This window comes from Trichosurus vulpecula, chromosome 2, assembly GCF_011100635.1.
Source record: "Trichosurus vulpecula isolate mTriVul1 chromosome 2, mTriVul1.pri, whole genome shotgun sequence".
In the NCBI taxonomy this organism is placed as follows: Eukaryota; Metazoa; Chordata; class Mammalia; order Diprotodontia; family Phalangeridae; genus Trichosurus; species Trichosurus vulpecula.
In genome coordinates, this window is record NC_050574.1 from 238,756,986 (window position 1) to 238,772,728 (window position 15,743).

The 15,743-nt window shown below is 35.8% G+C and overlaps 1 protein-coding gene across 1 annotated transcript in view; it reads right to left on the minus strand.

The window, feature by feature from the left end:
- Positions 1-15,743, minus strand: part of PDE1A (phosphodiesterase 1A) — a 367,894-nt gene that overhangs the window by 52,901 nt on the left and 299,250 nt on the right. The window contains exon 11 of the mRNA XM_036746309.1: positions 2,372-2,453. Within this exon, the coding sequence (XP_036602204.1) occupies positions 2,372-2,453 (82 nt within the window). The remainder of the gene's footprint in view (positions 1-2,371; positions 2,454-15,743) is intronic.

A 15,743-nucleotide genomic window follows, 5' to 3' on the forward strand; every position in this document is an offset into this window, starting at 1 on the left:
TTTTATTTTTATCATTTGCTCATTTTCCCATTCTATTTCGTGACTTTTAACTTAATGTTAAAATTGGGATCTCCTTTCAAAGTGGAGGGGCAGTCTCCCAAGCTTCATGTTTTTCATTCTGCTTTTTTCAGAGCTAGCTTTGGGGGTTTGTAAGTTAATCCAGGGTAATAGAGGTGTGTTTACTCCTCTTCTGGCCTGTGTTCTGGTCTGTGAGTGAACACAAGAACTTTCGTCTGCTCTGGAACTGTGGCCAGGCCCCCTGTACCATTCTGGTCACAGGCTGTAGTGTGCTAGTGTTCCTTCTCCTCATCCTCATCTGGAGATGATGACCTAGAAAGGTGTATATACGATACAACAAAGTCCCACACCCAGTGCCGGCAAAGGGTCCTTTGTAATCTCTTTCTGACCAGTTGTCTGACCCCCTTACCATCTGTGGCCTGAGAAGCCACTATTATATATTCAGTCATCCCCAAAGTCTGCTGTTGGCTTGCTGGGGTAAGGGGCCTATGCTGAGGTGGGGGACTGTGCTGGCATGGCCTGCAATGGACTGTGCTTGACTGTGCTCTACTCTCACCCCAATGTGATAAAACATTTCTTTTCAAGATTACAAGTTGCCTTGGGCTGGAAATTTGTTTTACTTGTTCTTTTGTTGGTATTGCTGTTCCAGAATTCATTTTGAGGTGTTATTTTAAACCGTATGGAGGGGAAATTGGTAGAGCTCAGGTGAGTCTCTGCCTTTACTCCACCATCTTCTGAGATTATTCTCGAATGCATATTTAATCTCAACTGAGATTGAAATAGTTTTTCCTCTCTTGCACTGGGAGGGATCAACCTCTGTATAAAGTTTTCTGCTGTCCATTAAATAGAATAAATAATTTAGCAAAGACTGATTCTGAAACACCAAGTCAATGAAATAACTTAATGAGTGATGCCTCTTTCCTAGGTGACAGGAAGGCAACCACTCCACCCTCCAACCATAGCAGCTTGAGCCTTCTGTCAATGAGCTAATATTTCAAGTTGCTATTTACTATTCAGTGGATGCCAAGTGTTATTTGTTAGTGTATAGGAGGAAGAATGGTGATATCTCTAGGAGACAACATTTATCGTGCAGCTGGGAAATGTCAACATTGAGCAATGTCTTCTACATGTTCAAATGCTCATCAAAGGAGAAGCTAACATAGTTAGAAAATGGAGGGGGTCATCAGTCTTTGCTGAGCACTTGCCACTCAGATATAGGAAGAGCATGAGACAGCAGCCCATTTCAACCTCTACATAGATGCCAACTGATGCATCAAAGAACAAAAGGGAACTATAGAACTTTAACTCAAAGCTCCTAATACCTTGAATGCATTTGAGAGCAAATTGACTAACTTTGGAGTGTCAAAGAAAATCTGGCTGGTGGTATTTTACAGAAGAACACATCAGAGAATGTGCAGAACTGCCACATACCTGGATCATTAGATGGATCATCTGTTCAAAATAATTCACATTTCTAGAAACTGTTTCAACAATTATATACATTAAAGTCATTAAAGTATGTTTTTAAAATAAAAATGCTCAACCTTTTAATATAATCAATGCTTCTACTTCAAAGAAAAGTTATTTGGTCATATGTAGGAATGGTTTCATTTATTTGTCTAGGAATGCCCAAAGCTTAGCACAGTGTCTGGCACACAGTAGGTGTATAATAAAAGCTTGATGATTTATTCATTGATATGCAGTACTTTTTAGGTATCTCTGTGCATAGGTTCCCAAAGTGGGCAATACCACACTCTGGGGGTACTGGACCAATCCCGGGGGCCAGTGGTAGCCTCAGGTGCAACTGGGGGGCATTGAATAAAAATAAGGGGCTATGGAAGCATAAGGAAAGAAGAGAAGAACATTTTGAAAAAACGTTCATACATGTTCAATCTGTTATGTAACAGAGTTAAAGTCGTACTGATTACATTATTTTCCAGATAAACACACAAAATGCAAGTTATAACCAATCAGTGGTCAAGTCTGCTGACAGGTCTTAACAAGCAAGTGTTGATGCAACTTGAAAAAAATCTGTTAATATTTTAAAGAAAATAGATTTCTGGGGGGTGCTGGGTAATTTTTTTTCTTTTTCTGAAAAGGGGGCAGTAGGGCAAATAAGTTTGGGAACCTCTGCAGTATAGATAATAACTCACATCTATATTAGCATTTAAAAGTTTTTAGATTCTCAAACACATAAGATATGAATGTATTAAAAGTTTTACATGAAATTTTATCTAGGGTTTTTAAGATTTCTTTATGCGCATAATTACATTTTACAGAGTTGATTTTTAAATGAAAGTACACATACACATATTCTCTGCCACTGTTACCCACCGCCATTTTTCAACATTACCTATTTGGGACTGGGCCACCAGGGTTGACTTGCGGTCACAAAGTGGGGAAAAGGGAAGGCCTAACTCAGCTTCCTTGTCTCCCTGTGGAAAAGAAATTTCATTAGCACAGAAATATTCAGGAGAAATGCTGAAATGACACACTATTCATTATGTTTTAGATAAAGAGAACCAGGTGCAGAGCAAAAAGATAAAACTGGTGGGGTTTTTTCATGTTCCTCTTGGGGGAAAAAGAAAAGAAGAAAGAAGCATTAATATCTTTAGTTCTTTAGAATATTGGCTAAGTAATGTTCCTTCCTGACTGTAATGAGCTAGATCTGGGACTCTTTCAAATCACCACAAAATATTTCGCAGCATAATATTGAATTTAATATTCATTTAGTAGTACTGCTCATAAATACTACACCATGGTTTCCTCTTCTTGTCTACAGTGAACAATATGCATTTATTAAGCATCTACTATGTGCCAGGAGATATAATTACAAATAATGAAATAGTTCCTACTCTCAAAGTACATAAGTTATAAAGGAGGAAGCAACAAGCATATATACATACATATGTACATATATATACACACACACATATATATATATATACACATACATATATTTATCTATATGTATACATATATATGCATACCTAGACATGAATATATATAAAGAGAATAAATACAATATCAGAAAGTCATAATAACAAAGTATTAAAAATCCCCTTATTCTTATATATTTAACAGGCTTCTAGATAGTAGCTTTACTATGGGATATGATTCAGACATGAATGTAGGACAGAGTAGACAGGAGAAGCTGGGTTCAAGTCCTATTTCCATATTAATTGTATGGCCATATGCAAATTAATTAACCTCTTAGTCTCTCAGACAACTCTCTGGAACTATAAGATAAAAATAACATGCTAGAGGGCTTTCTACACTGGGAGTTCACTAAAGTGATGAAATCATAGATAGGGGCTTCTTCCAAAAATTCACAGCCTTGGCTTGACATAAAAATGTAGAATAGTCAGGCACCTATGTGATTTCATCAGTACTGAGAATGTGTCACTCTGCCCCACATTAAACCATGTAAGTATGCATTCATTCACACAGACATGTTTACAGATATCCTTTCTCACAAACTTTTCACTGGAAGATCGTTATTTATTTATCTTACCACTGTGATGACTTTTTAAAAGTGGAAATACTCCTTGGAGGGGAAACATTTTCATCTAATTACTTTGTCCTGGGAGTGAACCATTGGAAGGGATCAGGGAAAATGAGAGTATTAGGACACTGGAGAAGAGGATATAGAGAAAAGGGAAAAGAACAGATTTAGAAGAGACTAGAAACTGCCAAGGTCAAACTACCCCTCTTTGATGTTTTCCAAAAGGCCCAGCTTTGGTCTGCATTAATATGAAATGAGTTTGGAGTCATGGGTCGAATTTATCTTGTTGTTCATTAAACTGTGTGCTGAAGGTGTGTTTGATTAAGAATTAACTTGAGGTCAAAGTGACTTCTTAAAAATAAATTATACAGGATCTCAGTAAAAAAAGCTAATTATAAGTATTCCCAGCTTTTCCTTCTTTAGCATAAATATGGCTCCATCCAGGCGATGTTGCCTAATTACTACTCATTGATCATTTCTTACCTGCGTTATTCATTCATTCTATTCATACTATCCAAGAGCATGCTAACCATAATGGTCTTGTGTCTATAAGAGCTGCAATTCTGTGAGAGCTGGCTTGAGGATCTTTTTAGAGGCTATGCTTTCCTCATTTTTATGACTTCAAAGAAGTGCCCTGATAGCAACGGACAAAGTGTTAAACTCAGTCTTAATAAAATTTAATATTCCCTGTTGTGTGTGTGAACACTAACGTCAGCTTTGTATAAACGGAGAATGAATGAAATGTTGAAAGCAAAAATATTCCTCTAACAAGTTACATCGCTTAACCTCTCCAGGCCTCAGTTTCCTCATCATTAGATTTCTAAAGTTCCTCCCAGATCTAGCTATCATCCTATTACAGTTAGCATAGTAGCACTGAAAAATATTTTATGTAGTGAAAGCTTATTTCATGTTTTTTAGTGCATTGAGTCTGGATTGGCTTTTCTTTCCTATTATACACTCTCCCTGACCACTCTTTCTGTTGAAATTTCTCTTTTGTTTCGTGTCTCAATTTAGGACTTACCCTTACCATGAAGCCATCTCCAAATATCTATATATAAATGTTCTCCCTCTCCTTAAAGCGATTCGTCCAAATTCATCCTCTAGCCTGATCACGTTTTTCCTTGTGCCATATTTATTTGTTTACGTTACATTTCCCATGTGTCTGTAAGCCCCCTGATGGACTGTCATTTTCCTTTTTGTACACCCAAGATATAGCATAATGTCTTGCATATAGTAGGCATTTCATAAACTTTTGCTGAATTGACTTGACTTTTACTTAGAATTGTAAACTCCTTTGGTGAGTATTGACATTACGTATAACGTGTATTATCAAAGACTGAGAAATATATATATATATATATATATATGTATATATATATATATATATAATACATATATATATATATACACATACATATGTGCCTATGTGTATATATTTATATATATATACACACACACATATATATATATACATATATGCCTATGTGTATAAATGCATATAGATAAGATGTATGTATATATTTATGTGTATGGGTGTATATCTACAATTCAACAAACATATTGCTACCTGGGAAAATGGAGATGAAAAACAATACAGTCTCTGTCCTCAAGAAATTTATGATAATAAAAACTAGCATTTATAAAAAACTTTTAGGTGCACGTTATCATCATAAGGACACTTTGAATTAAGTAATATAAGGATTATTCCCTCTGTATTTCAGATGAGGACAAGGCTCAAAGTGATTTGCCCAGAATTCCATGGCTAGTAGACGTTGGAGCCAAGATCAAACTCAAGTCTCTCCTGACTCCAAGTTGAGTATAAGTTCCATATTACTATGCTGTCTCTGCAACCTAAAAAAGGGACACAACTGGGAGGCAAATAATTATGGCACAAAGGAGAATTTGATGAGGAAAAAAAGCCTAGATAAAGCATTATAATATATTTGATCAATTTCAGATGAAGGAGGTGGTCTTGAAAGAAGAAGTTTTTCTAGCAGTGGAAATCAAATAAGAGTATATTCTTGGCATGGAGGATGATTTGCATAAATGAATGTAGGAAAAGGTGTCCATTTTTAAAGGCTTGGAGCTTAATTATACTGTTCAAAATAATTATAGAGATTTAGAGAGTTAGAGAGTATTTTCCTAGTTATCTAGCCTAACTCCCTCAATTAGCTTTGCATGAATTCCTCTGGAACATCCCAACAAGCTGAAGACCAACCTCTGCTAGAAAGTTTCAGGGAATTCAGACAGGGAAGTTATTACTTTAACCCAAGCCAGGCCACCAACTCTCTTGAGTAGCAGAAGGACACAGCAACAACAAAAATATGGTTGGGAAACTTCTAGGCCTTTTCCACCACTGGGCATGTCCCAGAAGCACCTGCTTGTCTTTTAAGGCATACCTGATATTCTGCCTTGGATTAGCATTATTTTGGTAGATTTATAGTTACGTATTTTCTTTTATGATGTATTTTTGATTATACTTATGATTTACCTGATACCAATGCCTCAACCTCCAATTATAGCATTGTCTCCATGGGAAAACAGAGGGCCATTTAGAACTAGTCTATGATGTAGGTTCTAGCTATGCATTACAGATCAGGGCCTGCAGGTAGATACGTTTAGGCTAAAATCTTTTTTTCTGCTTTGCTTTTCCAATTGAGTTAAACTTTCAATTGTTAGTGTCAAGCTTGCTTCTAAACAAATCTTCTCTCCACCTGTATACAGGACACAAAATAGCTGATTGAAAATTGCAAAATACACCCTCTCCATTTGGTGTAAATAGTGCCAAAGAGAGTGATGTGATAGAAATTGTCAATAAATTGAAGTTTTTTTCCCCCACTGCATTAACTGAACTGCCTGGTTGTTTTAGAATCTTGTCAGCATAGTGTACACAATCAAGAAGATAAATAGAGACAAGTATCTCCCAGCTTTCTTTTCCAGGCCATTTTTAGCTTTGCTAATATGTCTGCCTCTGTCTTCTTTGAGCTAAATGAAGTCACTGGGACGAATTACCAGGCCTCAAGCTTTCAGTGGACATTACTCTGAAAGGATCTTTTGACTTTGGCACTTTGTAGCAAACATAGCTTATTTCTCAGTATATCTAAATGGTGAAGTAGGCCTGCCCACTTCTCCATCAGCTGTTTCCTCAAGTCAGATCCCCAAATGATTGAAACTTTGAATTTTGGAACAAATTTGGATTCAAATTGGGCAAGTATATCATCCACGCCTACAAATCTCATGCGGACTTCAAAGGGATGCCTATCAAACATTTGGAGTAAAGAAGGGGTAAAAACTGAAGCTAGTTTATTCAAATGCTAGAAATTGAGTCAGTACTTGTTTCTTTTCAGGAAGGGCTTTCTTTTATTAGGAATTGTAGAATAAATCCCATCTGATATATACAGATTATTCAACAGAATGGATATTGGTTAAAAAAGAACTGATTTGATTTGATTTGATTGATCGTCCCCCTTTCTTTCCCCCCAATTCTTGCTGGAGGTTATTTTGCTTTGCTCCCTATGAAACTAAATCCTACAAAAACACAGGGTAGATTTATTGCTATTGGAATTTGCCACTAAGCTGTATGCTAAGCTGTCCCTGCCTTGAGCTCAGGTGCTACCTGATACATAAGGTCCTTTTTGATTTCAACAAACAATGTCCCTCACCTCTTCCTCTTGAAATTATTCTCTATATTTTGTGTTTTCTTATATAAGCACATGTTGTAGTTCCCAGGTAGCGCCTAAGCACCTTGAGGACAGAAAATATTTTTTCTTTTGCCTTTTATGTCTCTAGAAGCTAGCACAGTGCCTACCTACTGGGCACTTATATGATCATTGAATCAAATTGGCTAAATCACCAGCCTTGGGTATCTCTAATTTAGACAAGAAGCCTGTTGAATACTAAGTCTACCGATATTTTCAGTAGAATGCCAAGGAAAAGTTGGTGTACAGGGTTTTTTGAAAAGGACCATGTTCTAAATGTAACATGACCACTCTTTCCCCAGTACACTTAAAGTTCACATTGTATGTTACCATTGGCCACCAAAAACATCAAACAGACGTGACATTTTTCTTTGCAAGTATTGGCCTATGGTGCTTTTTCCATTAGCTCTTTGTGTCAGGTTTAAAATAGATCTGGAGAATGTAAAACATTTAGTCTTCCAAAATATGCCAAGTATCTGGAAATTAGCCTTCCTTTACCAAGAAGTACAATTTGAGGGCTCGTTTTTGGTGTGTTTTTATTTTTCATGATTTGGCAGCTGAATGATGAGCACTCATAACATGGGAGCTGAGGGTTAGAATGCCAGCGGTTAGAATGGTCTTGTTCCAAATTCTTTTTGTGAGCATAATTTGGGCATTATGACAGTGCATTAAGGTTCCATGTGAAACACCAAGAGAATGGCTGATCACAAAAATAGCTGACCTTTGTAGAGTGCTTTGAATGCACAGAGCACTTTGTATATTATCTCTCTTAATTTTCATAACAAACTTGAGGTACATAGTCCAAGTATTGAATATTGTTATCCATATTTTTATAAATAAGGAAAATGAGGCTCATGAGGTAAAATGGCTTGTGTTGCAAATGTCAGAGCCAAGAGTTGAAACCACATCTTCTGGCTCCAAGTCCAAAGGTGGTCTTTTCCCCATCCCATCTGCCGTCTTTAAATTGCTTCATGAAGGTGTAATCTGAGCTTTCTTGGATCAATAAACCAGCTACCTATGCTCAGATCATAATAACTACATTTTGTTCTGTGGTTATCAGCCCTGTAGATTTTTTGGAACAAAGCACAAGAAACTACACATCACTATGGGAGAAAAGTCCTTCTAATGTGTTGTCTCCATGGAAACCTGACAAGCCAACCAGGCTAAGAATAACAGCAACTGAGATTTGCATAGTGCATAATAATTTACAAGGAACTTTTATTACTAAATCCTGAGAGTTGGATAGTTCAGGCATTGTTATTCCCATTTTATAGATGAAGAAATTGAGGTACAAAGGTTAAGAGACCTGTCTGAGTTTGTACATCGCAGTAATTGTTGGAAAGAGGTCTTTCACTCAGGTATTCTGACCCAAAGAAGTGTCTACCATACCATGCCATGCTTCTAGAAATCCATAGTTAGGCATCCCACCAATGGAACTATGAACTTTGATGATACACAAAGGAGTTTTTGTATTTCCCAAAGAAACTAGATGATTGACTCTTCTTTGGAAATTTTCTGGACAAGGTGGCTCAAGGATTATTTTGGGTATCACATAATTCACCATGTTTCTTCAATGTCTGAATCTTTTTGACACTGGAGGTTATAGCTTGGTAAAATTATTAAAAGGAGAATTTTTTAATGTAATGAATATAGCAATTGAAAATGACAAATTCTTCATCATGTACATTAATTTTCCTGAAGGTGCTTTATACATCTTTCACTTTTTAAAATTTGTGTTCTTGCAGGACTGTATTGTGATATGAGGCTATTATTAAAAAACTCAGGTCCCAAAGCAGTTTGTTTACGATCTCATTAAATTTCACAGTTGAAAGGATGAGGCAATCCTAACAAAGAATCCATTTCTAATGTATTTGTTAACAGAGTTTATTAGAATAGATTGTGAATACTTCAGTAATTTTCCTGGACTTCTCACTTTGCTATCATTTGGGTATTCTAAAGTTGGCTTTTTATTCCCTTGTGCTTCTGAGGTTGTCCATTTCTGACCTTTCTTGGGCTATACCATTGCTTCCCATTGTCCCTAGAGTTCTTTAAAATTATCATTTCTTTTTATACTAAGTGGCACCATCTGATTAATGCAGACAACCTGACCTTTCAAGGTCTCATGATGCCAAACCTCTTCAATGATATGACCTTGACTGTTTTTTGGTAAAAGCATCAGATTTCCTATTTGTCATTCTTTAAGGACACAAAAGGTTTTGAGTGTGCTGCTGAATAGTTCCTCCTCTAACTTGTAATTCAAATTTCAGTCTCTGTGTTGTCTGGGAGTTGGATGATCACCTTACTAGAAAACTGAGGACTCATATGAAGAACCTCAGAAATGTATGGCCTCATTTGATTTAACTTATTGTTTACCTAATTTCCTAATATTAGTTTTCTCAAATGTCTTAAGCAGTAGCTTTATTTTCAGTTTTAAGCCAATAAGTGTGAAGGATAGCCCAAGCCAGAACAACACAATGAATTATATAGCCTCTTTCACAATGACCTACTAGCATTTGTCAGGCAGTTAAAGCATTGGACTTAGAATCTGAAAGACTTGAGTTCAAACCCAGCTTTAAATGCTTACTAAGCGAGACTATGGGCAAGTCACTTAACTGCTCCTCATCTTGGTTTTCCCAGTTGTAAAATGGGGATCATAATTGTACCTACCTCCCAGAATCAAATGAGATAATATTTGTAAATCACTTAACTGATCCCTGGCACATGGGTGGCACTTAATAAAGGCTTGTTTCCTTCTTTCCTTCCTTCCTTCCTTCCTTCCTTCCTTCCTTCCTTCCTTCCTTCCTTCCTTCCTTCCTTCCTTTCTTCCGACATGTACTCAGGCATCATGGATAAAGTGCTGAGGAAGATGAGTTCAAATCCAGCTTCAGACATTTACTAGCTGTGTAACTCTGGGCAAGTCACTTAACTACTTCCTGCCTCAGTTTCCTGTTGTGTAAAATGGAGATTATAATAGCACCTACTTTTCAAAGTTGGTTTTTTTTTTAAGATTAAATGCAATGATATTTTTAAAGCATTTAGCATAATTACTGGCACAAAATAGGTGCTTAATAAATGATTGTTTCATTCCTTATTTTATTTATTTTGCATATAATTTCTATATGCTTATGTATTTCTTTTCTCCCCATTCTGATGGAATATAAGTTCCTTGAGGGCAGAGACTGTTTCATCTCTCTCTATTTACCCCCAGTGTCTGGAGGCATTTAATGAAATTTAAATTTAATCAAATTGGACTTGGCAGAAAATAAATTTGTTTACTTAGTCCTCAGTTTTCTCATATTTATTTTAATTAAATCTTTTAGTTTTAATCTTGTCTGAGATCATGACTGTCCCCTTGCTTTTTTTGCATCAGCTAAAGCATAATAAATTCTATTCCAGGCCTTTATTATTATTCTATGTGTATCTCTCATTTTTAAATGTGCTTCTTATAAACAATATATTGTTTCATTCTTGTTTTTAATCCATTCTGCTATTTGTTTCCATTTTATGGGCAAGCTCGTCCCATTCACATTCAAAGTTATAATTACTAGTTGTGCATTTCCCTCCATCCGTTTTTCCTCATTCTTTATCCTTCTCTCCCTCTCTTTTTTACCCTATCCCTCCTCAAAAGTCTAATTTCCTTTAGCTACTGCCTCCCTAACCCTCATCCATTCTAAGAATCCCTCTCTTAACCTCTCTCCTTACCATCATATTTCTTGATCTACACACCCTTATAAAACCCACTATGACTAATTTTATTCAATATTGTATTAGAAATGCTAGCAATAGGAATAAGAAAAGAAAAAAATGGAAAGAATCAGAATGGGCAATGAGATTATAAAACTATATTTTTTGCAGATGATAAGATGCTATACTTGGAAAATGCTAGAGTCAACTAAAAAGTTAGCTAAAACAATTAATTTTAGCAAAGTAGCAGGATGTAAAATAAACCAACATAAATTATCAGCATTTCTGTTATCGCCAATAAAACCTTGCAAGAAGAAATAGTAAAAGATACCCCATTTAAAATAACTGTAGACAATATAAAATACCTGGGTAAGCAGAGACAATATGATTAAAATGACAATTCTACCTACACTAATCTACTTATTCAATGCCATCCCAATTAAATTACCAAAAAATACTTTTATTGAGTTAGAAAAAAATAATAACAGAATTCATTTGGAAGAACTGAAGGTCAAGAATATCAAAGGAATTAATGAAAAAAAAGTAAAGGAAGAGGTTTAGCAGTAACAGATCTTAAACTATATTATAAAGCAGTAATTATCAAAACTATCTTGAACTGGCTAAAAATAGAAAGGTGGATCAGTGGAACAGAGTAAACCAACAATACACAGTAATAAATTATCATAGTAACCTTGTGTTTGACAAATATAAAGATTTAAGCTTTGGGGATAAGAATACACTATTTGGCAAAAAAAAAATCGTTAGGAAAACTGGAAAGCACTTTGGCAGAAATTAGGCACAGACTAATATCTTACACCATTTACAAGAATAAGGTAAAAATGTATATATGACCTCAATATAAAGAGAGATATTATAAGAAAATTAGAAGAATGTGGAACATATTACCTATCAGACTTATAGATATAAAAATTATGAATAAGCAAGAGATAGAGAACATTCTGAGATGTAAAATGGATAATTTTGATTACATTACATTAAAAAAAGGTTTTATAAAAACAAAACCAATGTAGCCAAGATCAAAGCAGAAAATCAAGGAAAAAAAATTTATAGATAGTTTCTCAGATAAAGGTCTCATTTCTTAAATACATAGAGAACTTTGTCAAGTTTATAAGAATATGAGTCATTTCCCAATTGATAAATGATCAAAGGACATAAATAGTCAGTGTTTAGATGAAGAAATCAAAACTATACATAGTCATAGCAAAAAATGCTCTGAATTACTATTGATTAGAAAAATATAAATTAAACAGAAAACTTTGAGATATCATCTCACACCTGTCAGATTGATTAAAATGACAGAAGGGGAAAATGACATGTGGAGGACATGTGGAAAAATTAGGGCACTAATACACTGTTGGTAGAACTCTGAATTGATCCAACCATTTTGGAAAGCAATCTGGAATTACACCCAAAGAGTTATAAAATTATCTATATCCTTTGACCCAGTAATATTACTATTTGTTCTGTTTTCCAAGATCATCAGGGAAAAAAGGAAAAGCACCTATATGTTCTAAAATATTTATAGCAGCTCTCTTTGTAGTGGCAAAGAACTGGAAACTGAGGGGATGCCCATCAATTGGGGAATGGCTGAACAAATTGTGGCATAAGGTTGTGATGGAATACTACTGTGCTGTAAGAAAGATGAGCTGGTTGATTTTAGAAAAACATAAAAGACTTGCATGAACTGATACTAAGTGAAATGAGCAGAACCAAGAGAAAGTTCTATACTGTGATAACAATATTGTTTGAAGAACAACTATGAACAACCAAGTTATTCTGAGTATTATAAATACTCAGTTCAAATACAGAGGACCTAGGAAGGAAGATGTTATCCAATTCCAAAGAAAGAAATGACAAGTAGAAGTATACATAGTATGGTTTTACAGATATTTATAAATCTTTGTCAATTGGCGGCCTTCTCTAGTGGCGTGTGGGAAAGGAGGAGGAAGGAAGACAGTTCATAACTTAAAATGTAAGAAAAAAATCTAATTAAAAAATTCTTATATATAAAAATATAGACTTTGGACTAGCTTTTAAGTTCAAAAACTCCATAAAACTGTTATTTTAGGTCCAGGACACTGAGAGGCAATCTGGCCTAGCCAATAAAGAGAACCTGATCAGGAGATGTGTGATGTAATCCTGCTTCCGATGCTGACTAGATGACCATGGTAGGCAAGGTACCAAATGTGTTTGAGCTTCATCTGTAACCTGCTGAAGTCCTTACCACCTTTAGTATTCCTGGATTTTCAAGGTGTGGATTGAATATAACCTGCAGACTACCTTTTCCTTTGGATATAAGATGATTTTTCACTTGTGATCATTTTTAGGTTTTATACACATACATATGAAATTTACTGAATGGATCCTAAATGAATGGCTTCTAGCTAATAAAAAATTCACTACAATAATAGAGAAATGCTGTCATTGTAAATCTTGGGAACAGATTGTCAAATTCCCAAGTGACTTGCAAGCTACTGAAAGGGAAAACAAACATTCAGCTAACAATGAGAAACAGTAATAGTTAGTCCCTAAATGCTCAGCAAGAGTGAATTTTAGTGGTTATAGTTGTATTTATGGGGTGGGGTGGGGTGTAGTGTGTTTGTGTGTGTGTGTGTGAGAAAGAGAGAGAGAGAGAGAGAGAGAGAGAGAGAGAGAGAGAGAGAGAGAGAAAATGTGTGTATGTCTTGCCTCTGATACATGCTAACTTTGTGACAATGAGCCAGCTTATTTACTTAGTGCCTCCAGGCAATGTTCTAAGGCTATGAGTTGCATTAAAAGTTGCCAATATGCATTGCTGAAGAGGATTTAGACCCTGTAATTCCCCAAATAGTTGAAATCACAAATTTGAAATCCCTTTTCTCTCCTAAAAATCAACAATATACATATACTCAACTGAATGAAAGTGAAGAGCGCTGATAAGTATCAAATTTAATTGTAAATGATGTAAAACCACATGAAAACACATAGAAATGGAAGTTCTCTTTAAGAAATAGCCTACAGAAAAATGTGTGTCACAATATGCTTTGTATATAGGAAGCAGGAACTGCCCTTTTTGGAGTTTCTAACTGTACTTCAGAAAAGGAGAGGGGAGGTCTCATGTTTACACAGGTTTTCTATTCATAGCGGCACTTTTTTTTGTGGTAACCAAGTGGGTGCCTGTACATTTGGGGAATGGTACATAAATGTTGTACAAACTGTGGTACATAAATATAATAGAATATTGTTGTAAGAGAAGAAATGACAAATATGAGAAATTCAGAGAAGTACAAGAAGGTTTTTATGAACTGATGCAACAATACACACAATGTCACTAACAGTGTAAACAAATGGAATAGAATAAAGCTGAATGCCAGACAATTATGATGGCTAAACTTAGCCCTAGAAAAGAGTTGAAGAAATAAATATCTTTCCTTCATTTTTTTTGGAGAGGTAGGACACATAGTGTGAACTGTTGTACTCATCAGATTGTGATGTAAAAATAAAAAGTACCAATAAAACTTCAAAAGAAAGGTTATAAATGGATTCATGCTGATTTGTTCACACTCCTCCTTATGGTAAAAGACATGTATGTGTGAGATGTAGGCTGGTTAGGGTCATAGACTGGAATCAAGAAACACAGAAATACTAAAACCTCTGAGAGTTGACCTTGAGACAACAGCCTGATTGCCATCTTACCCTCAGCTATAACCTAATAATGAGAATGTTATCAAAACACAAGAAAACATGCTAGAGTCAGAAGCCCTGGATCCTAAAACCAACTTTGCCAGTATTACTTACTGCCACTTATATGTCCTTGAACTTTTCTTTAGGCCTTGGTTTCCTTATCTGCAAAATGAGGCAGTTGAACTCTATTACCTCTAAGGTCTCTTCCAAATTCCAAATTTAGAAGACACTAATAAAGTTTCTTTTAAATCTGAAACTGCAAACCTATAGTAGTCATCTTCAGACTTTGCTGGGATAAGAATCTTTCCCTGAAAGGTCTGAATATTTCTAGAAATCAAGTTGACTAATGCCATTACTAATCTTCGAGAGTGCTGGGGTACCATGATATATACCATAGAAGGCCTGTGCAATACACACATGTGTATAGGCCTACACATGCACATTTACATATATGCAATTGTATAAATAACACATGTGCATATGTCTATGTATTGGTCTAGACCTATAATGACATCCACGTGGAGAAATTCCTGTTCTTGAAACTTGTCCCACAGTGCAAATTAGCACATCTTCTGTAGGTTATAGTCCTAGAGAGCTTTGAGAAGCTCTCTTATTGCTAAGTATGTGTCGGGGCAGCTAGGTGGTGCAGTGGAAACTTATTAGCTACGTGACCCTGAACAGGTCACTTAACCCCTATTTGTCTCAGATCCTCATCTACAAAATGGGCACACACCAGAGAAAGAAATGGCAAATGACTCCAGTATCTACATCAGGTCGGGGATGACGAGGTGGCTGCCCTTCATAAACCGCAGATCTGGGAAGAACTCTCCAATATCCACCCTCCACCTTCTTCAATCAGACCAAAGAAGGGGCCCAGGGCCAGGAAGTACTGAGGAGGTATGAGCTTAAGATTTGATGGGATCTGGAAGGAAAGTGAATTTCTGGAGACAGTGATGAAGTGGAAAATGAAGTATTTCTGCAAAGTCTGACTATCTATTTGTATAGAGCATGGTCATGAAGCATATAATTCAAGAGGTAGTTGGTTGATTTCTGTTATAGTCTGTATCCTCAAACTTGTCTTGCTCCCTCTGCTCCCCCTCACACCCCCCTGCTTTTCAGTTTATATTTATGTGTTGTTTTCCTTGTTAGACTGT